The sequence below is a fragment of the Telmatherina bonti genome, assembly GCF_933228915.1.
Source record: "Telmatherina bonti genome assembly, chromosome: 12".
NCBI lineage: Eukaryota > Metazoa > Chordata > Actinopteri > Atheriniformes > Telmatherinidae > Telmatherina > Telmatherina bonti.
Window position 1 is genome coordinate 24,764,685 of NC_136610.1, and position 25,914 is coordinate 24,790,598.

General features: G+C 37.2%; 2 protein-coding genes across 2 annotated transcripts in view; one reads left to right on the forward strand and one right to left on the reverse strand.

The window, feature by feature from the left end:
- LOC306763116 (neuronal acetylcholine receptor subunit alpha-7-like) overlaps positions 1-16,737 on the reverse strand; it is a gene marked incomplete at both ends in the record, with an annotated part of 33,022 nt that extends 16,285 nt beyond the window's left edge. Inside the window, 2 exons of the mRNA XM_079249825.1 lie at positions 2,219-2,358; positions 16,668-16,737. Coding sequence (XP_079105951.1) covers positions 2,219-2,358; positions 16,668-16,737 — 210 coding nt within the window. The remainder of the gene's footprint in view (positions 1-2,218; positions 2,359-16,667) is intronic.
- Positions 16,738-24,607: 7,870 nt separating this feature from the next.
- Positions 24,608-25,658, forward strand: LOC306763323 (uncharacterized protein C3orf85-like; the record flags this gene model as incomplete). Its single annotated transcript, XM_079250109.1, has 4 exons — positions 24,608-24,641; positions 25,055-25,179; positions 25,286-25,371; positions 25,580-25,658. 4 exons carry the CDS (start codon positions 24,608-24,610, stop codon positions 25,656-25,658), a joined length of 324 nt encoding a protein of 107 aa, XP_079106235.1.
- Between the last annotated feature and the right edge of the window lie 256 nt (positions 25,659-25,914).

Here is a 25,914-nt window from a genome sequence, read left to right on the forward strand (position 1 = left end):
GAGATTTGGGTGATCTAGAACTATGTGAATCTACATGATGCAAAGCTTTTTCAAAAAATAGCATAAAAATAAAAAAACATCAACAAAAACTGGCTGGGGGATAGCTGGAATTCAGTTGCTTTCATTCCTTTTTAAAATGGTCAATTTATTTTGTATAAAGTTTGTAGGAATGCCAGTATTTCTTGAAAGGATCTATTTCCATCACAAAGAATCCCAGGAACAAAGAGTTACAGAAGCATAATAATTTGCATTTGTGCATTTGTCTGGTGATTCAGCCAAGTTGAGGGAAGATGTGCCTCCTTAGGACTCAACTAAGGTTATCCAGAAAACTGCACCAGCCGGATGGACAGTATGTCCAGTCTGTTCGGCTGAAAAACCCTTAACTTAAGAATGCTGACCTAGTTGGGAAGGTGCGTTATAGACAAGACAACCGTGGCACATTTCCAAAGAGCTACTTCTGGAAAACAGAAACTGTGAGTGGTGAAGGAACTGCAGCAACAGAAGGTGATTATATCAGCCAAAGTAGTGCTTCAGTCAATAAAGTAACAACCGAAGAGGTGGGGAAACATTAATGAAAGTACAATCTGCTTCTTAAAGTCACAAGCAAGCTTCAGCTAGCTTCTTTGTGAAAATAAAGAAATTGGTTTAAATGACCCTAAAACCAGTTTTATTAACAAAGGGAAATTTATTGTTTCAACAAGTTTCACTCAGTATCTGCACAGATGTTAAAAAAACTCATGTAATGATGTTCCTTGCTGAGATGGAGAGGATAAATGAAACCTTCTTGCAGCTGGATAATCCATTGGACCAGTCAGCAACACAATCAAACATTCAGGGCTCAACTTGAGACATAAAGATGGTCATTAAAGGTAACATTCATGTTAACAGCAGCCACTCTTAAACTAGACTTTATCTACTTCTGCAGCTGTCTGGAAAGAATGGCAAATGCTGAACTTAATATCCTATCCTGTGATAAGATTTATTAAAAATATTAGTTGTTTTACGGGTAAACATACAGCTATACTGCTATACATGTAGCTCTTAACTACATGATTCCAATTACTCCCTTGTCCACAATGCACAAAGTAACAGCTATTTTTCTAGAGATGAGGAGCTGTAGTTTTATGAGGACTAATGTGACTGAGGACTAATGTGATAAATATGATTAAGAATCTTTGCAATGGTATCAGCTGATGGATCCATGCCAGAAATCTGCTAACGTCTGAATCTTCAAATTAGCTTCAATATTCTATTCTATTCTATTCTATTCTATTCTACAGTCGTTTAGCAGACGCTTTTATCAAAACACGACATACATATATATAGGCACATCGGGGGGCAACTTGAGGTTCAGCCAAATATCTTGCTTATTGTCAAAACTTCTTTTCTGTCACATTTTACCAGCTGTGGCAGATATATGCAAATGTCATTGGTCCTTTTTCTTCTCCAACAGAATTATGACCACAGTTTGTAAAAGAGGCTACGTGTGGTAAAGGCTCTACAGAACTTGAGCTAAGCAAATATATAGCAATTTTCTAAATATGAAAACACTGTCAAGAACACAGATCACATATAATTCAAAGTGTTTTTCACCTGTGTAAAGCTTAAAGTCTTGTGGGAGACACACACTCATGTAATACGATTGTATATCTAGTGCATTTGCTTGTGAAATCTTTTCAACTGTTGTGGAACAAAACACTTGAGCCCAAATTGAAGGGGAAGAAATTACTGCATGCAACACAATACATGTCCCAGCACGGTGGGTCTTTAAATAACAGAAGTGCAACAGCAGAAGTGCATTAGTTCTGCACCATTCAACAATGTTTCATGAGCACAAACTCACTGCTAGATTTATTACTTATTCCAGGGAAGCCCACAGCTCGTCAGCTGTGGAAAATAATAAAAAAAATAAGCTCTGTATCAGACTGTGCTAAAACCATAGTTCCTTAAGCACATTGATGCTCTCTTAGAAATCTAGGAAACATTTAGTCATTTTCTTTAATAATTTTGCAATTTCGCATAACAAGAGAGTATTTCTTACATCAAGTCAGTGTCCTCAGCACTGACTGAACTTACTATAGATGTCCACATGAATGCAATACTTTAGGTTTGATTGGAACTCTGCAAAGTGTGCTCTTTCTCCTTGTACTGTAAAAACTGAACACCAGGCCTTGCACATACACACATAAAGCATAAAAAATGAATGCCATTTCCTCACCACATCTATAATCTGCAGCAGTGTGAGGCCCAGCTCCACCAGGATGGCAGCTGAATCATTGACCACGGGTCTCTCTAATCGATTGTAGTTAGCCAGAAGCTCCTTATACAGCTTCCGCTGGTGCTCCCCCTGCAAGGATCCTGAAGGAAACAAACAAGTTGTTTATTTATTAATTCATTAAAAACGGTTCATTCATACAATGAAGTACCACTTTTTTTTTTCTTTTAGTTTTTTAAACCAGTGTTTTGACTCGCACCACCAGTTTCCTTGGCAGCTATATTCTAATCTAGGAAATATATTTAATGATTATTTTTAGCCTTTTGCCCTTCCTTTACTGGCATCTGCCTGCAGCCACATTATAATTTACCTGGTTACATTTTAAACATGCTTCTACTTACTGTATCCAAACCCTCTGGAGATTTAACACAAACACACACACACACACACACACACACACACACACACACACACATATATATATATATATATATATATATATAATTTGTATTTTGATTGCTACAGTTTAACTTGTAAACTTATAAACAGCATATAAGTTGGGGGCATGTATGTGTTGAGCAAGGGCTTTTGATGAATAATGAATAAATAAACACTTTACCATGCTGACATCTGCATTAATATTTGCTGACTAGAGCACACACACACATACACGTGAACGTGCACATACACGGACACCTACAGTGTGGCAGGACTGAGAGATGGTGTACTCTTAGGATGTTTGGTGATTAGGATGATGTGTCTGTTGGCCTGATTCTCATCACCCTTATTGATCCTCTTTTCCTTAGTTTCCAGACACATTTAGTGCAACCCATTTGTTCCAAAAGAAGGTGGCACACACACAATCTGCTATCCATCAAAAATTCACATAAGATCTAATTGTTTGTGAATTTTATGCCATTGTTCTGAGATTTACTTATTTACCGAAAAAAGGAGAAACATGATCAACAATTAGACAAATTCTAATACTGTTATTAATCACTGATAGTTTTTTGTCACAGTCTTGTCAACCTTTGTCAAAGACATCAAGCAGGATAAAGTACAACAAATACGTTAAACGGTTCTTTACTTATTAAATGTTACTCAACAGACAGTATGTATCCTTTATTAAATGTCTGACTCACGATTAAATGCAACATTGTGTTCTGCAACATTAACAACTTGTCAGTTTTTCGCCATCTTTACTTGTTAGTGCCTTCCGGATCCATGTCGCTTAAACAGGTCAGAATCTGGCTTAAACTTGCTGTTTGGTTAAAATGTTCATTTTGATTCATTTAAGATGCCACAAAATTTAAAAATATTTTGCAGATTCAAAACTGAAATATTAAACATGTTGTAATTTAAATGGGTCTATCACAATTATTCTGTAATTGTTTAATCACAAGGTGGTGAGATTTAAGCCATTTTTTTCCATAATCTTAACAATAATATGTTTCACCTGTATAGAAACAGTTGAGTGTAAAAAAAGCATGAATTGAATATACTTCGCATCACATCATTGCAGTTTGACAGAAAAGCAGACCGGCAAACTTTCAATGCCTTCCCTCTGCCTGTCTTCTACAGCACATGGCAAGATTTTTACTGCCACATAAAAATTATTTTAAAGGGCCTCACTTGAATTAAAGCAAGTGAATTGTGATGAAGATATGCTGGCATTAGTGTTGGATACTTCATTTCAAAGCCATATGCTACAGCAGCAGTAGAAGATTTTGCCTTTAATCCAAGTGAAAAAGAACCCATTAACTTGGAAGAGGCGATTTGACGGATTTGGAACGAAAATCTGGAAGTCAGAGCTGCTTATACCTTCAATCTAAGAAATCATCTTTGTATCTACCAGCCCACGCTAGTTCACCATTTGGAATAAAAGTCACAGCGCCAGGTTATTTTCTGCAAGTTAATTACTAAATAAAAATAAGACATCTGATTGTTACAGATTCTGCAAAGGAAAGGAGAGGTAGAGGCTGTTATTCTTTTTTGTTCTGTCCAGCTTCAAAGCAAACAGAATGGTGGCTGGCTGTTACGTTGTGCCAAACAAATTTGATTTGCCAAGACGAGCATCATATATGTCCCTCTACTGATCAATTAAGTAATTTTTTTTATCATTAACTTCACTATTGCTGAATGTACATATCAATACTGGACAAGTCGGTTGGGGGGGGGGGGGGGGGGGGGGATAAAGTAAACAAGAAAGAAAGAGAAAGTGAAGAGAAGAGAGAGAGGAGAAATAAAAAAAAAAGGGAACAAGAACAAGAGAACACCAGATAAATGGATAGAAATCAATACTATGAGACGTTCAATCTAAACAGACAACCGGCTGCTACCTGCCACCTGCAACATGCCCAAGAATAGAAAATCAACAATTATCAGGAGAACTTTAAAAATCAGATAAGCTGACAAAGAAAGAAAAAAATGTTAACCACAACAACAAAAGCATTGTCCACACAAAGAGTAAAACATAAGCTGTGGTTGGTGATTAAACCCTGCGGGCGACACAACGGCTGGATCAGCATGCAGGTTAATAAACATGGGAGCAAAATATCAGGAGTGATTAGTGACTAATTGTTGTTGACTTTTTTGTTTGTCTTTGTTTGTAAAAGGCTATTCTTCATAAGGTATGTGTATTGTTACATAATAATTAAACCTAAGCTAGCACCGAGAGCTAATTGAATTATTAAAAATGAGTTTATACAAAATTATTTCTGACTATTAATGGTCTATTAAATTTTAATAGCTGTGACAGCATTAAATACAAAGACGTATGAGGCTATCAAATCCAATAAAAACGGAGACTGAGAGGTAGATAAAACATCTGCTAAACCGCGTAATGGGTCAATTTACTGGGAAATGGGGATCCCGAGAATCAGCGAATCAGGAAAATGAAAAAAGAGAATAAAATAATTAGGATGATGAGAAAATAATGTGATAATTAATATGATAAAAACAAAACACTGTAGTGCTGCAAAGAGGATAGGCATATGCCTTTGGCCTGCATGGTGCTGCATGGCCCATTAAGGCTGTAATGAGGAGAGTGATGGCAGAACTGGGCCTGAGGTCAGAGGCAGAGAGGAGCTTAGTGAAGCTTCTCAACACAGCAAAACTCCCTCCATTGCTGCTCTGAAGCCATATTCATGAAACTGAACATAAACGCATGCACAAATCAAATTATGGTCTTGGTCTTTCTCACTGTAAACATGTTTGGATGAACAAGGCAAATGCGCAAAAGACTGTTTCTGTTGTGGGTTCTGTAACAGACAGAAGAGCAAAGTCATAAATCTGCCCATATATACACAATAAAACTAGTATAGACACAAACCCACAAATTGAAATCACTGCCTCATCTGCAGCTGCCATGCAACATCCCTCCTGTGTCTCTGTTGTGTTTTTAATACAGTCAAATTTGAACTGAGGGCCAAGTGAAGATAACTAAACTAATAAAGTCAGTGAAGGAGAACTGAAAGCTCATCTCTGATGCTGTTGTCTCATAAATTCACATTCAGTGGGAATTAAATAATCACATGAGAAACCACAAAGCAAACTTTAATTCACAAACTGTGTGCAGACTAAAGGAGAAATCCATGAGTCTGTTTGTTTGCTTCATTTCTTTAATCAACTTTCCAATTAAGGAGATATTACATGTTGGCATGAAGACATCTGTTTCCAGATACAAAGAGAGGCGACTTTAAAAAAGCGATGCAGAGCGAATCGCTGGAGGTTGTAAAAGGAGGCAGAAGAAGTGGCAGATTTACAGATCGTTTAGCACTGTCTCTTTTTATCTTTTTGTTCAATCTTGTCCTTTTATCGAGGTCAAGATAATAACGTGCTCCAGAGAGAGAATTCTTCTTGTTCCATTGTTTCAAACCTAAACATCTAAAAGAATGATTGATCTTATTTTCCTTCCATAGAGTAAAATAATGCATTACAGCATGGGCCACTAAAAAGCTAGATAGTGCAGTGTGATTTTGATCATTAGGTGAATCGTTTAGTTTATTTAAGGAGATCTGACGGCTTCGATTTGTGATCAAAACAGGAATGTGATTCTCAGGTATGATCCAAATGACTGGAATATGTTAGTAGCTTCATAGATAATGTGTGAAAATTGTACATATCATTAAATCTTATTGATCTTATTTCTTATGTTATTCCAAGTTACTGTCATAAACAGGTTAAGGATATCTTTTCAGTCTGCAGCCCAAATGATCTGTATGTGGTCATAATAAGCAGTTAGTACCTGCAGCAGACAGTATTCAAAGCACATTGATCAGACTTTGCCCAAAAGCTTAACTGTGGTCTACATGTGGTCTGAACACACCCAAATTACAAATTTTATGTTGGACTACACAAAGGTTTCAACAAACTGACCTGATTCAGCCATAAAACAACATCCATGGATGGCTGGTGCTTGGTGGGATTGTGACTTTAGATATTGTCTGTATTTGTCTTCACTTCAGAATAAATTGAAGTTTTTGTTCCTCTCTGGTCAAGTATCTGATTGGTCCTTGAAGGCATCATAACTGAAGACAATAAAAAATTTTCAGATTTTTATAGCTCATAACATCTTATTTGATATCAGACAAAAATCAATGATGTATTTTATGAACAGCAACATTTAAAAAAAAGATTTTTCTATATAAACACTATCTCACAGATCACTGTGAAAAGAACTGGAGAGGAAATGAAAATATCTGAAATGTACAGTAAAGTTTTTCGCTGGACTGGCAACCTGTCCGAGGTGTATCCTGCCACTTGCCTTGTGACTACTGGGAAAGGCACAACGGATGAAAAAAATGTCAATTTGGACAGCATGAATTTTGAAGTCGTGATTTCTAATGACAAGACTTGAGTTCATGCATGTGTCTCCTTCTCGCTCAAACATCTGTTCTTAAAGTTGTTCAGCACCAGATGTTAAATATTTTGTACACAAAAATCAGAAAAATTACGCATCTGATAGTGTTTCCACACTGGAAATAAACCAGGAATTATCCATCAGCACTACCAGTTTCTCCCTCAAGCCCACCTATGTAATGGTAGCTAACAGAGGTGGGCTTGGGTCTGGAGAAACCATGTTCAAGCCCTCAGAATGGCAACAGAGGTGAACTACTGTGGGCCCATTAGCCCTCCCAGCTGCCCATCAGTAACACCAGTGGAAGAAGAATACATTTAAAAGCAACTCTCACTACTGTGGCCTGGTGGTTAGCAAGGTGCCCTCACAGCAAGAAGGTTTTTGGTTTGATCCTCGGCTGGGGAGGGAGGCTCAAACAGTGGTCCTTCTGTGTAGAGTTTGTATGTTTTCCAGTGTATTTGTGGTTGCTTCCCAGATACTTCCTACCATCATCCAAAGACATGCATGTTAGGTTAACTGGTTACTCTAAATTGTCCCTATAGGAGTGAGTGTGATGGGTTGCCCCATGATGGACTGGCGACCTGTCTACGGTGTACCCTGCCTCATAGTAAACCAATCTTATTCAACTCTTTCCAAATTATGTTTAAAATCCAGTATTTAAAGGTGTTTTCTGACAAGACTGAAAGATCATCTTATAAAATTTTTCTACCCTTCACTGCATAGACATCTGTGATTTCTTGGACATTAGATACATTCTCTTCCTGTTGTTCAGCACAACTTAAAGCCATCCCACAAGGTCTTGTCAAATTAGGCATGTTAGCTTTGGGTTCTGTGTGGGTGAAGTGTTTTTCATGTAGTAGTGTGCTGTATGATGCGTTCAGGAACCACCATTCCATAACACTGTGTAATGACAGAGTTAACTTAGCATTTGTGTGCAAACATGTAGAAGGTCCTGTAAGCAATGTTAGAATTATTACGATCTGACTATTATAACTAAGTCAGATCGTGTGATGTAAACAAAGGGGAGAATTGCACATTTTCTAATATTAAACCAGCAGTATGTAAAAATCTTTATCCAAAAGACATTTCCCAAATTGCAGTTTCAGTGGGTGAAAATTGCATTTGAGTGTGGACAATATGTGGAAGCGCATTAAAAAAATCTGTAGTTGTTAAAATACCTCCATGTATTGATGTGAACAAAGCCCAAGAGAGTTGAAAACTATATCATATCACAGACTGCAGTCGGCTGCAGAGCAAAGAAGAAAATAAACTATAAATAAAAACCTTAAGTAACAATCATTATACACCAATCAGCACATTGGGACCTTTTTAGAAAGTCATGATGTAGACCTCTAGTCAAGTTTTTTGTAGAAATAAGAACTTTTAAGGGATATACGACTTACCAGAATCCACACTTTTTTAAACAAATATAAAAGTACTGAATACTTTAAAAGTATTCCAAAGTAAAATATAGTTTAAAGTATTTTCAAGTTTTCAAAATCTTTACAGTTTTACATACACTTCTACATCGTAGATCATATTTTTGTATCATACGTTTACATGTTGTTAATCTCATCATTTGCACAGTTGCCCCTCTGTGTGATTCACTCACTGCTGAATTGGCTTTGATTCCCATATATGGTCGTTTGGCTGGCAGATGCACAAATAAAGGGGAAAATCAGCAGTAGATTGTTTCCATCCTTCCTCCGTCCTTCACTCCCTTTTAAGCGTTCCATCTCTCATCTGAATTCTTACCTCGCCGCCTTTATTGCCTCCCACCACTGTTCTCTACTCAACTCCAAAGTCGTTGTTCATTATATTATCACTGCACTTATCCCCATCTTTTAGTGTCTTTTCTTTTTAACAAGCCTTTCTAAATCTCATGAAAAATTATTGTCCTCCTCTTGTCTTTTTTTTGTATTAGCTTTTTCAGATTTTGTCTTCCTGTTTGCTAAATTTTTCACATTCTACAGCTGATTAGGTTGTAAGGAAACAAACAAAAGTCCTTATTATTGTGAACGTCTTTCATTCTGATAACAGTGGGCTTGCATCATCTAAAACAGGAAGTCTCTTTACACAAAGTTCAAATAATAAGTAAAAGGTGACCATCCCAAACGGATCTGTTTCATCTCCTCAGCCAAAACTGGGACACTAGGTTTCATCTGAGCACATCAGTATTCTCTGCATCACAGTCACATATGACTATATACTGAGAAATTCAGCTACTCAGTTCTGGCCTATTTGACTACTTTTACTGGGTCAATGCATTCAGATGAGGTTTCCAAACACACTCATCAGATGGCTATCCACACACACATAAAAAGCCAGAGGGACAATTTCCTCCTCACTTTTTCTCTCACACTACTCATCATAGATATAGAACAAATACACACACCCCAAAACACAGGGTTGCTATTTTTGGCACAACACTAAATGATCACCTCAGACATCGGGGTGTTTTTGTGTCCCTGAAGTATTCAGCTGAACCCATTCACACACGATGCAAAAAAATGATAGTGGATTTGTTCCTGACCCTCTTTCCACCAAGGTAATCTTCCACACTTAAATAAATGAAGTAATCCATTCCAAGATGAGACCTTTCTTACACTTTGGAGATCCAGAAGTGATGTCAGCAGACTTCCAATACTGAATGCACATGCAACATGGGAGTGCAAGTGGTTAGTAGAGCTAAAAATTAAATGTATGCATTTGAGAAGTTCAAAAGCTGCAAATTTATTAAAACTATTATTCAAGAAGTCCTAAAATCCAGCAGGAAATATATTAAAATTGGCATAATTTGCTTTAGATATATATATATATTATTTTTTTATTTATTTTTTTTTTCTTCTTCACACCAAGACTGACTGAGATTGGATGATTAAAATAAATGGCACGAGACATGTTTAGGTCAAGACGTAGCAACATTATCCATGTGAAAACAAATAGTGTGTCATAAAATACCAGACACATAAATAAAATACCAGACTTAAAACCTGTTTTAAGGTTTTTCACTTTAAATGACAAGTTTATCCAGGTCCCTTCATAAATCTCAGTTCAGTCAGTGAATTTTGGACATGTTGTAAGTTAGGTATAGGAAAAGACAGCAGAGATTCAAACACAAACATTTTCACAGCACAGATCTGAGTTCTACTCAAAGCATTTCTTACTCCGTTTCACATGTGGAAGGAACAAAAATAAATTTATGATCATGTCTTGAAATGACTTACTTACCTACCATCTGTTTCTGGACTGAGATGGCAAACAATCTAATGGAACTGATTCCCTAAAATACTATATAAAAGAAGATTAATGAAAGAAGATTTTCTTCACTAGTGAATGGAAACCTGGTTTATGATTATTCAGTATAAACAAAAATACTAGATGCATTTATCATGATGATCTAATGGGTTCAACACATCTCTGGTCAAACCAAAGCAGTCAACAAACCATACATAGAGCACAAATAACTGATAGGTCAAAACAGACGACAGACAAAGGTTTACTATTCAATTTCTCTTTTTTTCTGTCATGGGGTGGCGTTGAAGAAGGTGAGGACCCAAACGCAGAGATGAGCAACCAGGAATGCAGGTTAAGGAGGGATTTATTTTAACTAAGGATATCCAGGGACTACAACATACAAACTAGTGCAACAAAATGATCCAGCAACCAAGAAATGAAACTGAGGGGTATAAATACACTGGGGAACCAAACAAGAAACAGGTGAACGGAATGAACTGAAACAAGACCAGGTGAACTCAATGAACAGGAAATCAATAAAGCTAAACAACAAACAAGGGAACCAAACAGGAAACACAACAAAATAATACAGGAAACCTGAACTAAGGAAAAACACAAACCACATCATTACATTTTCAAAGAAAAAAGAAGAATTTTCTGAAATCACATGTCCCCAGCATGTTTGACTCTGTGGGGATTTCTGTCATTTCATACAGACTGTTTCTAATCAGGACTGGCATGCTTCGGTTGTGGATCGGTCTCCTGTGTTTAGGTACAGAGGCAGAGTGGAGTTTAATTTAAATGTTGATATTAGCTGACAGCGAAGGAGCTTCTTAGTTTCAATGTTCTATGTAACACACTGCTCTTATCAGTCCACTGATGTTACCATGCCAGTTTACTGTGTATCAGCACACACTGATGTGGCGCTGAGCTTCCTCTGATTGGTTTGTTTGTATTATCAAACAGCGGCAGCTGTTTGATAATACAAACTCTATTTTAAAATAATGTTAAACTCTATTTTAAAAAAAACAAAACACATCTGCACTTCAGTTTAGTTCAGCATCAACTTCTATGCTGCCAGAAATTCTTTCACTTGAGGCATATTCCTAAAACAACACATTAAACATTAACATAGAAAAATCAGTCATTGATTATGAGTAATCTTATCATATACAGCCTGCTGCTTAAATTTCAGAAAGTTTCAAATAAAACAAGATTATAATGTGGCCTGGAACAGAAAGAGACTTTGGTGTCTGAATGCACAGAGACAGAGGGGCTGGGGGGGGGGGTCATGGATGCAACACAAAGACACCACTGACGGACGCCACTCCCTGAGGGCAGGCCGAGTCAACACCACAAGTGCTACATATCGCAAGCTTTACTGAGCCTTTCTGATGCAAATATCTGCCGTCAAAGTTGGTGTGATTTTGAATAGAAGAAATAGAAGAAAAAGAAATGAGCTGCATCTACCAAGCAGCTCATTTCCCCTCACACTGTTTACATTCTGCATTCATTTAGATGTGTACACTATTAGATCCCCGATGCATAGATGAGGAGTCCACAGTGTCTGAGCTGTGTTGTGGTGTTTATTGCATGGTCATGTCTTAATTTGTTCTCTTGCAGTGATGAAAATACCAAAGATCCACTATTTTATTCTGTTCTGGATCATATCATTTTGCCTGGATCCATATCTAATTTTGGTATCCTGTAAAACATGGTGGGAACCATGACTATTTGTGGAGTTGTGGAGTTATTTACATATATACTGAAAATGCTTGGATCTAGATGGTGATCCGGATCATTCCCATTATTTATTTGAGTTAGACCGAGACCCACTCAGAAAAAAAGTCATGAAAATCCGCCCAGTAGTTTTTGTGTAACGTAGCTAAAAGACGGACAAATAATCAGACAGACAAACGTCACCAAAAAACTAGCCCCTCAGTGTAGGTAACAAAGTAACAAAGTACAGCATGCGCACATGACATGAAACTGAGATTTAGATGAGACTGTTGGAGCAAACTATAACCAGAACTTAAAAGGTTCTTTTATTTTTTTTGTTTTTTTGTTTTTTTTACATTTCTCCATCAGTTCTGATATAATATGAGCCAATAGTTATTACATGACCAAGCAGACAGACAAACAAACACCAGTGGACACATGCTTCATTACTCACCTTGGCAAAGGAACAGAGCAAAACTATAACTGTTCATTATTTCACTCTTTTTCTATCCTGCCACAGCAGAAAACATAGTAGGTTTTCTGTCTAACAAATACTTATTTCCCAACCCACTGCTGTAAAGAGATGCATGACTTGCTATCTCAAGACTGTTGTTTCCTCTTGGGTTAGCATTCGTACGACACAGTGGAAATTTCCATCAATGAACAGTAAAATGTACGCCACAGCATGAAACTATCTAACCATTTAGTTTTAACTGCTGTCTAAACGTGTCATGGGTGAGAGCACAGTAGAAAAGAGAGTCGTTGTGAGTGGGAGGGGAAGTGGGGAGCTACATGAATGCTGAGAACTTTGTGCAAGATAAGTCTCAAACCAGTGATCTCTCACACGGAGGCTTACGGCTTGTGGATTTGCTGTCATGTTCTGCCATGAGGTCAGTTGGATTATGGCACACCTTGGATTTTAAGGGTAAAAGAAAGTTACTCTTTCTCTGTTATTTCCGAAAGGGCTGCAAAAAATACATGGCACCAAAAAAAAACAAAAAAAAAAACAAAACTGCCTGGCATTTAGGATTGCAGTGTCCTCCACAAGAAGGATCAAGACAGGATACTTCCTCTTTAATTTTGTTCCCTTGTTATTGTGCAGTGATTTAAATTAAGGTCTTATCTACTGTACGTTGTTAAAGTTTGCAGCGCCTCATTATTTCCCTATCAATCATTTTAAAATGGAATGGGCATGTCAGAGGAGGTCAGCGGTGAAACATCCAGATGCTTAACCCAGGTGGTTTGCCTCTTGCTTCAAAGCACAGCTGCTGGTATGGAGAGGAGATGGGAGTCTGACAAAACGTGTTTAGCTACAAACACAAATTAAGGGACACCAAACAAAGAAGTAAGGCAGGGATTAAAAAAAAAAAACACTGATGGAAATAATTCTGCTCTGTACAAAGTTGCAGCTCAAGTTTTCAAGCATCAGCATTTTGATGTGATGTGTCTCTTTACCAGATCCAACATGATGACACGCACTTTTCACTTCCCACTATCATTCTGTTGACCATTTATAAGGGAAAAACTGGATGGCAAGATGTTGTTCAAGGTTTAGAAACATTTTTATTCATGAAAACATTAGTTTAAAACTGTACCAAAGTAATGAAGAGTCATTTTATGTTTAGATTTACTGTACACAAGCAAATCTTTCCTCCTCTACTGTACTCTCCCATGCAAATGTTTAGATTTAATGTTTTAATATATTTCATAAGTGGTCATGGTTTGGGTTGGAATTAAATGGCTAGGCCAAAAACTTTCAGATATGGTTGTTTAGTTACAAAAAAGCACACAGTTAGGACTTAGAAATTATGAATTCATCATGTGCTCCATTTCCCATCACGCTACATGAACACTGACCAACAAAAAAGCACAACAAAACAAAACTAACTAAGAAAACATCCCCATTTTTCCATTTCAAATTCTGGCTTTTGTTTGGTATTAAACAAGAGGATAAATGAATGTTTCCCATGTGTTACGGTGAGGCTATGCTGGAAAATATATTAAGGAAAGACGACCAATCACGGGATCATTTCAAAGTCGGAAATGTTCTATGTTATTCTGATTTACTGAATGTTAATCATGGCAACATTTAATTCCAAATTAAAATATAGTTTCTTTCTTTTCCAGCCTGAATTTGATGAATATAAACGCGTACTCTTGAATTGCTATGCATGTAGTGACTTCCACGGTAGCTACTGAGGCGACGACTGGGTCCGATCTATTTGTTTGACGCGCTGTTGGTGGTTCCCAAAAGATGAGAGCTCTCTGAAGCTTTCACACTGAGAAAGAAGGATATGAGAAAGGTGAAGTAATGAAAAAGTAATGATATGGGCATAAGAGAACGGACGGCATAAATAGGACAGATGTCTGAGAGCAAAGAAGACCTCAGGGATAAAGCTAATGCTAAAATCAGAAGTTTAGCAGAAGAGGTTTTTAATTATCTACACTTTTCTGTAAGAGTCAAATAATAGCTCTCTGAAAAAAGTGCATGGGCACATACTCATGGCTAATTTCTGTGGGGTGTTTAAATCATCTCCCAAGCCATGGATTCCTCCATTAACACATCATTTCCTGCATTGTTTGACTGGCTTCAGCCGTGAGCGGAGATCATAGCGAGGAGTGTTTTGTGGTAATGGAGTTAGAATGGATGGATTCATATAGGAGATGTTTATAATCTGTGGTCCTAAAACCACTGAATGTTTAATCCTAATCCAGGAGCTAGAACCTTTGCTGCAGGGTAACGGATTCCACATCTCAGCTGTGCTGATCATGACCTACTAAAACAGCTCAAAGGAAGCCCAAACGTTTATCAGCACACCAAACTTTTTTACGTGTTTTTATGTTAGTCTGAGGCATCCAAATGCAGTTTTATGCTTTGGGTTAACTTAACGGCAATGAAATCTTCTAACACTTAAACACCAGTAAATGAATGATTCCGATTTAGTCACTAAAAGTTATTGAGTAAAATGCAAGTGAAGGATGTGTGATTTCCAGTTCACAAGAAGTTTCTGATATAAGAGTGTACTATATGTCAACCACGAAAAACAAAAGAGGAGTAAAAACTGCAGAAGACTGCATGAGACAAAAGCATAAACCAGACAGGCAGAAGAGAGCATTGGGGGAGATGAGGCGTTGTTTTGAATTCAAGCAGAAATTATTGGAGCATCTGTGCCAGGCAGCTTTACTCTCATTAGTCACTGATTTTGCTCATATCTTATTGTATTTCTGGTTTGTACACTTGAACAAAAACTCACTGCAAATCCTTGTGAGTTTTTAAGTCATTGAGCTGAAAATGAATTCCATCCAAAGTGCAGCTGCAGATGTTGAGGAATTAGTAAATGCGTATAACTCTGTCAAGAGTCCAGCAATCATGTGTGGCAGTGTGAACCATGAGTTGTTATGGAATAACATTTCAGCTTCACAAACGCAACCATATTCTTTATCTCCTGTTTTGACAATTGTTTTGTGTTTCACTTGACAGACTAAAGCCGCTTATCAGCGCTACAGTGATGTGCATACAAGCAGCTAGCTGGTTCTCAGTCCGTATACCCCCGTACCCCCATACAAGCTTCTGTTCTGAGTCCAGCACATCTATCTATCTATCTATCTATCTATCTATCTATCTATCTATCTATCTATCTCTCTATCTCTCTATCTATCTATCTATCTAGCATGAAAATCTGCACCCTAAATAGAAAGATGAAAACCTTACACTTCCATCAAATGCAAAATTCTGACAAGGTCTCCACCAGTAGATTAGACACTAATGATTTGTGAGGCAGCATAATGACAGACAGTGGTGACCTCTTGGGTTTCCACGTCATCTGTAACATCCCTTTTAGTCCTTGTCAGTCACTGACACCTCTCCTCCTCATCCATTTTCTCCCTGTCAGCGAGACCACTGACCAGTTCAGCAAGGTGAGGTGAGAGTGGTGGAAGGTGACGGGTGTGAGTCTGTGCCTAATAGGAATAAAGTACTAAATGTGTGGATGCACTCTCAGGAGGCTTGAAAGCAAAGCTTAAAAAAAAAGCTTCCGTGCCTGAGATGGCTAAACGAACAACCCAGATGTTACAGATGATGCTCCTGCTGATGAAGATGATGATGATGGGATGCATATCTCTTTTACACTTGAAAAGCAACGCTGAATTGCACATTTTACTGTACATGCCCATAATACAGACATTTGTAGTGTTTGAAAAGATTAATGGATTGATAAAATCACCTTTCTTATGTGAAGGACAAAGCATAGAGGATTTTCTAAATCACACTGGTCATCCAGCACTCACTCCAACATGTGGTGACTAATAAATTACAAAGAATCACTGATTCAGGGACTCTTCTGTCCTTAAGAAGTTGCATTTCTGACATTTTAACATAAAATATATAAACTCTCTTTTGTTTACGATGAAGGGAGCAGGTTTACATTTTTTGCTTTATTGCTCTGTTAAGATTAAATTCATTAGTTTCAAAGTACTTTCACAACTGATGAGAGATTTACAAAAAAAAAAAAAAAACTGCATCAAATCTCACTTCTTCTCCAAATAACACATGATGGAGAATTTGCTACATGATATCTTTCTAATAAATCTTTATCCACTCCCCCAAAATAATGAAGAGCAATATTCCTTCAAACCTACCTTTGAAAAGGATGACAGCCCAAATATAAAATCCAGCCGAAAATGCTCCCCAAAACTTGTGGCACCGCATGTTGGCTCAGATCACGGAACTCCCCCAGCCAGTGGGCTCTGCGTGTCGGATCCGCTGCTGCTGCCTCTCCTCTCCGTGGAATGAACGCGCAGCGGGGAAGAGACAAAGAGGAGGAGGAGGAGGAGGAGGACAGTTTGTGGGGGAAATGGACAGACTGACAGACAGCAGTGAGGAGTTTGGATTGGCGCGTTCACGCAGCGTGTATCAGGTACACGCAGCTGCGCGCAAACACAGACATGACGTGGACTCACAGGTTCCACAGCGATGATGTGAACTAAACTACACTGTTGGTTTTGTGAATCAGCTGGATTGACTTTCAGCAGGTTAGAATCAGGACTTACATGGTGAATGAAGCAGGTTTATGTGACAAAGCTGGTTAGAGTCAGTTTCAGGGCACAAGAGGAAATAATAAATAACCTAAACTTGCTTTAGACTAGTTGAAGTTGTTTCCTCGATAAAACCACATAAAATCACTGTCGTGATTTCCTTGAACTCCTCTCCTCACTCTTCTTCCCTCATGACTCTCCATGTGCATGGTTGCTGTGAGTTTTTCTTCCTGTAGCAGGTGTTCCTGACCACAACTTTTTCTGCTTTCCTGCAGTCTGCTTAGTCTGAGTCTGTTGAAATTTAGTTCTGCTCAGCTCCCGGTTTGATGGGTTTCCCTTTTGCCTTCTTTTTAACACTTAATATTATATAAATGCATTTTCAATAAAATACCACAGTCAATATTAAAGAGTTATAACTGGAATGGTTGTGGTCATTATTATTATTATTATTTACTTAACAAATCCATTTAGAAATTTATCCTCGCATTTGACCATCATAGTGGGCTGCATTGTCAGGGAGTAGTTGAAGCTTACTTTGAAAACAGGGAGAAAAGTCAAATATTTTAAACTTTAAATCTTTATTTGCTGCACAAATAAATGTTTGGAAAAGTTTTTAAAAGGTAAGATAGCTAAAAATTATAGTTGTGTAGTCTTCAGGATCTGCCTTCAGAAGAGTATGGAACAGTATCAGGGTCACTGAAGAAAAAATATTGAATTCTGAGGAGAAAAAAGTCAGAAATTTGACTTTAATCTCAGAATTCTGAGATTTCACTCAAAACCTAAAAGATTAATATATTAAGTCTGTGCCTGCTGCTAATCCGTTGATCCAATATGCAACAACATCACAGATTGTTAAACACAATCATCTCCATTCAAAGTAAAATTCCATTCGATAAATGGTTATTACATCAATTTCTGAGATGTTTGAATTTTGGATTTAACGCTTTGGCTCATCGACCATATAACTGATATATTGAAGCAGATCGATATATCGTTATACCCATTAGTATCTATGAAGGGGCAGGAGACAAGTATCAGATTTAGTACAACAGGACTTCGAGCAAAGTTTCTACCATAAGTGATGCAAAAGGTCTCAGAAATGATCAAATTATACATTTAGCTTTATATGCTTAAGGACCTTGCTTAAGGGCTGAGTGTGGGTCATTGTAGTTTAGAACCCAGGTCCATTGCCCACCTGTGTAGCGACAAGGCTACCACTCCCTCATTATGCCTCTCTGCATCATCACTGGCCCAGTAAGTCTTTGTGTGGTTTGCAGGGATTTTGTACAAACTCTCAGTGGAAATGCTCAAGAAGATGTGAATGAAGTATATCTGGTATGTCTTGCAGAGGTTAGAGAGGTCACCCTTTAGATATTTTAACACTGATTTATTGTTTTATGAGAAACCAATTTTTTTATAAACTCTCATGTTGACCAATGTATAATGTGTTAAAGAAAATTCCTGCATTTGTTTTATTGCAGTGAGTTTGATTATGAGAAGCTGTACTGATCTCAGGTCTGTACTGCAGATGCAATAAGCATCAGTGGATGGTTAACAGAGTGGAAGAATGATAATGCAGCTCACATACCTCTCTGTCCAGTGTATTTCTCTGTTTGTTTCTTCACTAATTGGTTACATCTTGTTAGTTTATTCAGCGTGAAAACCAAATTGCGTAAACAAAATAAACTGGATTTTTATAGTCCATGCACCTGACCAAGAAACAGTCTGATGTAACCCCAAGTTACATTTTAAATTACGTTTTTGATGTAAGCTTTGTATACCCTACATGTTTGGACTGGATAAACACATCACTTATATTAAATAGCTTAAAATTGCCCTTGCTTTTATTTTTATTTTTTTAAACAACTGGCATGGATATTTTCATGTTAGTTGTTAAAAAACAAAATAAATAAAACAGAAAAACTTTTTCAAAAGCTAAAATATATAAATTACATTGGGACTGGAAAATAACCAACACACACAAATACCATTTTAACACATTCAAATCATTCATTTTTTCAAATGACTAAAAAAATAAACCAAAAAAATGTTTAGCTGCCATGAGAGGAGAAATAACAGTTACTGCACATATAAACTAAAGACAAGGCCAAACACAGGGAAGGTACTCATCATTTATCACACCGTTTTTTCTCAGAGCAGGACAGGAATAGTGTCTCTGGCCCATAAAGCAACCACAGATCACCAGTGATCCCTCCGCTCCCTACAGCTGTCGACTGTCTTTTATGAATGTGCCATGTGTCACACTGCAATTTCCAGCTTCCTAGTTTTACAAAAATGTTCATCAACTGCATTTTTTTGTTGTATTTATCTCATTTTTTGTGCTAAGCTGGCTCATAACCAAGTGACCTATTTATTCCAGTCCATGAATAATTTCAGTCAGAAATAGGATCCAACAGGAAATGAGGAGAAACACAGAATGTTTCTCCAAATGTTCTCACTGCCTGGCTCTCTCTTCCTTCTCTTCTTCCAATAGAGCATGTTTTTTTTTAAGGTTTTGTCTAGTAATGTTGATTGCCTCTTGCTGTTTTTTAATGGCAGACATGGAAATTTATTCCAGACCATTCCTTTTGTCCTTTTGGTGCAGTGTTATATGTCTGTCTGTGACGTCAGAGGACCACCAGGTAATGGTTCTACCAAACCTCTAAATTCAATATTTGCCATATCCCCACTGGTATCTAGTGTGTTGAAAGTAAGAGGAAGTGTTAATATAGAAGTACTTTACTGACTGCAAACTAAACACCAGCAGTGTTATGATAATATCTGCCGCCTTCCCTTAAATCAGACATGAAGCTGTCCAAAGAGCTGAAAGTACCAGGTAGCAGATGCTTCATGATATGAAATGATTCAGTCATAAAATAAGATTTTTTTTTTTCTTGTAAATTTCCACAAACAAACTGGTCACAATCTACTGTAGTAAATCACAGATTTAAGGATCAAGTGGATGTGACAAGTGTGGCAAAATGGCAGAAAAAACTTGAAAGATACACAATATCAAACAGTTGTAAAAGCTTCAAAAAGGCTTTGAACTACAAAAATATGATTACATAAAAAAGATATTGTTCAAAGTTGCATCACAATAACTTTCGTGTGTGGAGTGTGTGAGCTTGTGTGTACAATATACAGCGTGGTGGTGGATTTATGCAGTGAGCCTGTGCAGAAATTGCACCACTGGAATATTTTTCCATTCTTATTGTGTGTTTTGCCTCTTCCTAGACTCTGTGCACGATTTTGTCCCCTGAAGGGAGGGGTTGAAGCAAAGGCTTGCCCTCACACTACAACCGAACAAACACAAAAACAAAATGTCTCTCTCTCACTCTCTCTCTCTTCCTTGTAGTGTGTCTGGCCCCCAGCAAACTGATAACTGATGAAACTCTTTATGAAAGCATTACACGCACTTAAACAGAGAGTGAAACGCAGCTTAGCCCCCCCTTCAAACACATCTGATAATTATCATGTAAAACAAGAGAAGATGCCGAACTGTACAGATGTTTCTCTCATCTCTTCAGCAGAGTGTGTGTACCTAGATTATGCTTGTGTTTGGTCAGGTGGACTAATCTCTCTTCAGTGTGATTGTTGATCTGGATTTTTTTTCTACTGGAAGAGGGGGGGACAGATTTATAAAAAGCAGCCCTCTGATTCAGAAAAACACTTGATGTAAACTGTAGATTTTGTGCCTGGTTTGCACATGTCAACTGGTTTTTATTTCCTCACCACTAAGTTGGAGTTGAAAATGTCTCTGTACACTAAATTGAAGCAGTACAGGAATCTAGACTGTGGTATTTTTCTTTGAATCTTTATTTTAATGCAGAATAAAAGGCGAGAGACATGAGTGTGGAGAGAGCAGGAAAGTTTTGATCCTTTATATTTTATAAATGAGAAGTGTTCTGTTAATGTATTTAATGCTGAGGAATTAACAGTGCTCCTTCTTCTTATCTTTGTCTTTCTTTTTTTTTAACCTCTCCACACCTCGGTGGTATTTTTCTACGGCATGAAACAAACCAAACCGAGATGCTGTGTGTTATTCTGAGGACGTGTGTGAACAGCAAAGAACAAGCAAACGCTGAAGTCAAGGATATTTGTGACAGATGTAGTCTTCTGATCTCACATGATTCTTCTTGAAAAAATGTCACGCTTGAACATTTCAACCATGTAGCAGTAGATTATTAAAGATGCTATCACCACCCCATGTTTCTAAATTAAATATTTGAAATATTTCCCTCCATCCCAGCAGGGTTCAAATGTGTTCAGGTGTTTGATAGAATGGGGTCATATGGAGTTTTAGCTCTGGTTTAAGTCACTAGCTTTGATGTGTGAAAAACGCAAAGGTGAGAGTGTGTGTATGTGTGTGTGCACATGCATTTGGGAGTGTGTTTGTTTTCTGTCAGCGTGCTCACCAACATATAAACTTTTCAGACACAATGCACATATGTTTTCAGCTTGGAAAGTCAAATAACGGTTTGAGTGCACTTTGAGCTAAGCTGTTTTCAGGTGTGTGACAGGATGTTGTCCACCTGATGAAGCAGGCCACAGTCTTTCTAATAAACATCCAGCCTAGATCGTGCTTAACAATTATCTCTATTACAGCACAGCCAGTAAATTAGTTTGTTGTCAGATGCCAACAGAAGGTCAAACCTCTGAAACACACTTAGAAGTTTGCTATTGAGAAGGTCAGACGTACATTTACAGGCGACGGAGACAGAAAGTCACATACAAACATAAACAAAACAGAAATGAGTGTTAGCACACTGTGTGGGCGGAGGGGGGAAATATTTAAAACTTCAAAGAAGGGTTTATACATTTATGTGCACAAAAATGTCACCCCACATCTGAACACATACTTAGAAATGCCTAGGTTTATAAGTAATTTGAATTATTAATGATTCTTTGTTGTTGAACTTCTGGCTGTTGTCTCCGTGAATTACCTCCTGCCCCCACTTCAGCTTTTATATGGTCACTTTTATGTGGCTGCATCAGCGTTTGTGAAAGTATGTGAATATTACATCACACAAAGAAATTCACATGAAGGTTAGTTCTCATACATTAAAGGAAGAGAGCCTTAATGCTGCACCTCAGTAAGAAGAAATCAAAATGACCGCTCCTGGGACTGACTTTGAATGTTTTTGAAGTCTCAGCCTTTGATTTTAAAGCAATTTTAAATTACCTTCTCAGGGGTAATAATTCATTACTTATGTTGTTAACAATTTCCCTTCTCTAGAAGCACAGTAAAAACTGTTGTTTTTTTGACTAAAAATTGTTTAATTTTGTTATTTTTAATCCTAACATCTCAACTTTATATTTTACAACATAGGTCAGCCTTTTTGTACTCAGTTTGCAGGCACAGATTTCATCCTCATTTAAGCGGCATGCTGGATGAAAGGCTTCTGCACAAACTGGGAGTTCCCGCGCTCGGCCTTGGTGAGGACCCCACCCAGTGGAAGTACTGTTGAAGCACAACAAATGATTCTGTCCTATAGACACAACTACACACATTCATTCATATGAATGTGAATGTAAAATAACAATGTGTACCCATTTATGAAAATAGCATTTTGCCACCACATTTAACCAAGTGTTCGTATAAAGAAATAATTTGAACACACTGATGTGTTAAAGGTGGAGTATGTAAGATTTTCAATATTTTCAAAATAAATTAACTAAAAAAATAACTGCAATCATAATTAGATAGTTTTTTGAACATGTAGGTTCCAAGCCCCAGCGTGTGCTTGTATTAGTTTATAATAAAATGCTCATTGTAAGAAGACAGTTGACTCTTAGATGTATTACAACTTCTCAAGACCAGAGTATTTTCCACCACACTGTCCATATTTGATGCATTATTAAATTACAAGTTTAATCAATGACAAGTAACAAAAAGCACTTTTTTTTATAGGCAAACATTTAAGAAGGGTCTTTGTCATTAATTAAACTTGTAATTTAATAACACATCAAATATGAACAGACTGGAACCTACATGTTTAAAAAAAAAACTATCTAATTATTGTAGTTATTTTTTTAGTTAATTTATTTTGAAAAATTTGAAAATCTTACATACTCCACCTTTAAACCTAAAACTCCTTTCGCATTTTCCTCATGATTTCTCCAAGTGAGCTATGCAGAAAAAGAACATAAGCATAACAAAATCTTGAAAGATGATCAAAAATATGTATTTATGACCATGTACTCATGTCAGTGAAAATGAGATCCAGAAAAAAGCATTTTCTATTGCAAGTTTCCTTAAAACAGGACTCAGTAAAGTGGCTTCATTTGTACATTTTTCCTTTTTATTGAAAGTGTTCGCAAAGAGCCCTGATTTATGTCAACTCATCATTGATAGTACTGATTAGTTTCCCTGCGTCAAGCAGCGTTATTTGCAAAAAACATGTTTAGAATTGCTCTCTCTTGTTCTTGAGTGAATTTGGGGCTCCTTCCACCTTGGCATTGCTGGCTCTAAATCCTACATAGACCAGGACAAACATTTATGTAGCCAACTCAAAATGTCAAAAAAAAAAAAAGGGTTTCAGAAGTGCTGATGTAAGCGGCTGAATTATTGTAATGGAGGTCAACAGTAGTTTGTTTTTTTAACCTGTGTTCTTGATGAACTGTCCGAATGATCAATGCTACTGAGATTTGGCTGGTGTGTTTTCAGCTAAGCACATGTGTGTTTACACACCTGCTCAGTGTGTTAAACCAGCCGGTTCACAGCAGGGTCATTTGGAAAGTCAGTTTGAAATGAAAGGAAATTACATCATGATGTCTTTCTGTGTCACAAGATAAATGCGTTGCAAATCTGTGTGTGTGTTCAGTGCTACGAGTGTGTGGCTATTATTGTGTTTATAGTAGTGCAAATAGTTGTTAGCTAGTGTTTTAATTCTTGGGTGTTGGGTTTTGTTAACTGTGAAATTACTTTTATTTTAGTGTGTAAGTAATTTTTACAAAGACATGTAAAATACTTCTCAGAGTATTTTTCAAGTTTAAATAAAAACAAAATCTGTATTTGTGAATGCATTTTGTGCACTATTGTTGATAAACTTAAGTTTTGAAGGTGCAGTTGTATTTATACCAATATTTAGATTTGCCCAAACAGAATTTATTTTGCTGACACCAGTCCACACAGCAGAGCCTTTGAGCTGAGTCTCAGAGCCTGATTTGTTTCAACGAAGAGGCGCCACAGTGTCTGATTTTCTGTTTGTGTATGTGTGGTTGTATGTGTGCATTTATGTGGTGCCACGCTGGAGCACTGAAACCTGGTAAGTGGTTACTTTAATATGAACGGTCCAGCCTGAGCATACATGCATTTATTCCTGTTTGTTTCTTGCTAAAAATCTGTGAAAGAAACGTGTGTTTACTTTCACGTTCAGATGAGAGATTCTGAGCTCTGAAGACATCCAGTCGACAAACGGTTAACTGCTCACACCGCAGGTAAAGATCACTCTCTGTTCCTTTATAGGGCTGAAAAACATTTTCTTCTTTATTCCTGAAGAGTTATTTGTCTCCTAAACTATTTTCTGTAATCAACACTAGACATGAAGTTTGTGATCCTATTAGCCGTTGTGAGTGGTAAGTCATGCACGATCTCAGCTGGATTTCTGTAAAATGAACTGTTTTTAAATCTTGAGGTTAAACATGCTTTTATAGCAGCAGATAATACATTTTATTAGTCACAATGCTCACTGAAATCTTGCCTTTGGATACATGTGGATTTCATTCAACTATATTTTATATTTTTTATCAACATAATATTTAGCTCAGTGTTTTCCTTGATTTCTCACAGCGAGCCAGCTTTGTTACTTCCTGCATTTTGTTTTGCAGAAAAGTTATTATAGATCTTGTTTCTAGATCTACCATATATGCTGTCTGTAAATCAGCATGAAGAAAATCTGTGTTTCTTGTTATTTATTAATTTAGTGGCAGTGTTTCTCATTTTCAAATGATACACAATAATTTATGCAATTATCTGCTGTCGTGTTCAGGGGTGTTTGCTGCTCCTTTCATGAAAGAAGAGGCAGCAAAGCATTTCATCAGGCTGAAGAGGCAGGCGGGATACTGGGACCCATATAATTCTCAGAACCAGTGGGGCTTCACCATTCAAGAACAGGTAACTGTTTAAAATTAAGTCATATTTTGTGCGAGGGAATAACAAAAGAAAAGCATGTAATGGCAAAATGGAAGCATATTTGAGGTAAAGTGTTGTCACTTTACAGGTAAATGAGCAGTGGACAGACCTTCGAACAGCTGCTCAGTACTACATGGACATGGGCAACCTAATGTTTGACCGCTCTGTGGCTGAGTGAGTGATATAATTTACTTTTGCTCAAAGTACAGAACGCATTATTTGTCACAATTACAACCGTTTACTTACATGGGATTTTATCCATCAGGTCCATCGTGTCAAACATGTTTTATCTTCAATAAAGCTACTAGTGTGAACAAATGTGACAGTTAAATATTTTTATTTATGTTTATTTCAACATTTCTTTTATATGTTTATGTTTCAGTGAAAATAACAGACGTTATATGGAGATGCTGCGCAATACCCAGGCTCACCTGGACAGTCAGACTCATCGACACCAGTAGAAAAGACTTTCCAACGCTGCCATAAATGAAACTGGATCCCAGTGAAAACCAAGACTGTTACAAAGATTTAAAGAATTACAAAGTCTACCTTTTGTTCTGCCATAATCCGGAGATCTCAAACTTATTTTTTAATTTAAATACTGCACTGTACTATGTTGTACCTGTGCTCAATTTGTAAATAGTTGTATGGTTTTAAAAAAAAAATGTAACAAATTTTTCCTGAAACTGAAGCTTCAACTGCAAAAGTGTGTGGAAA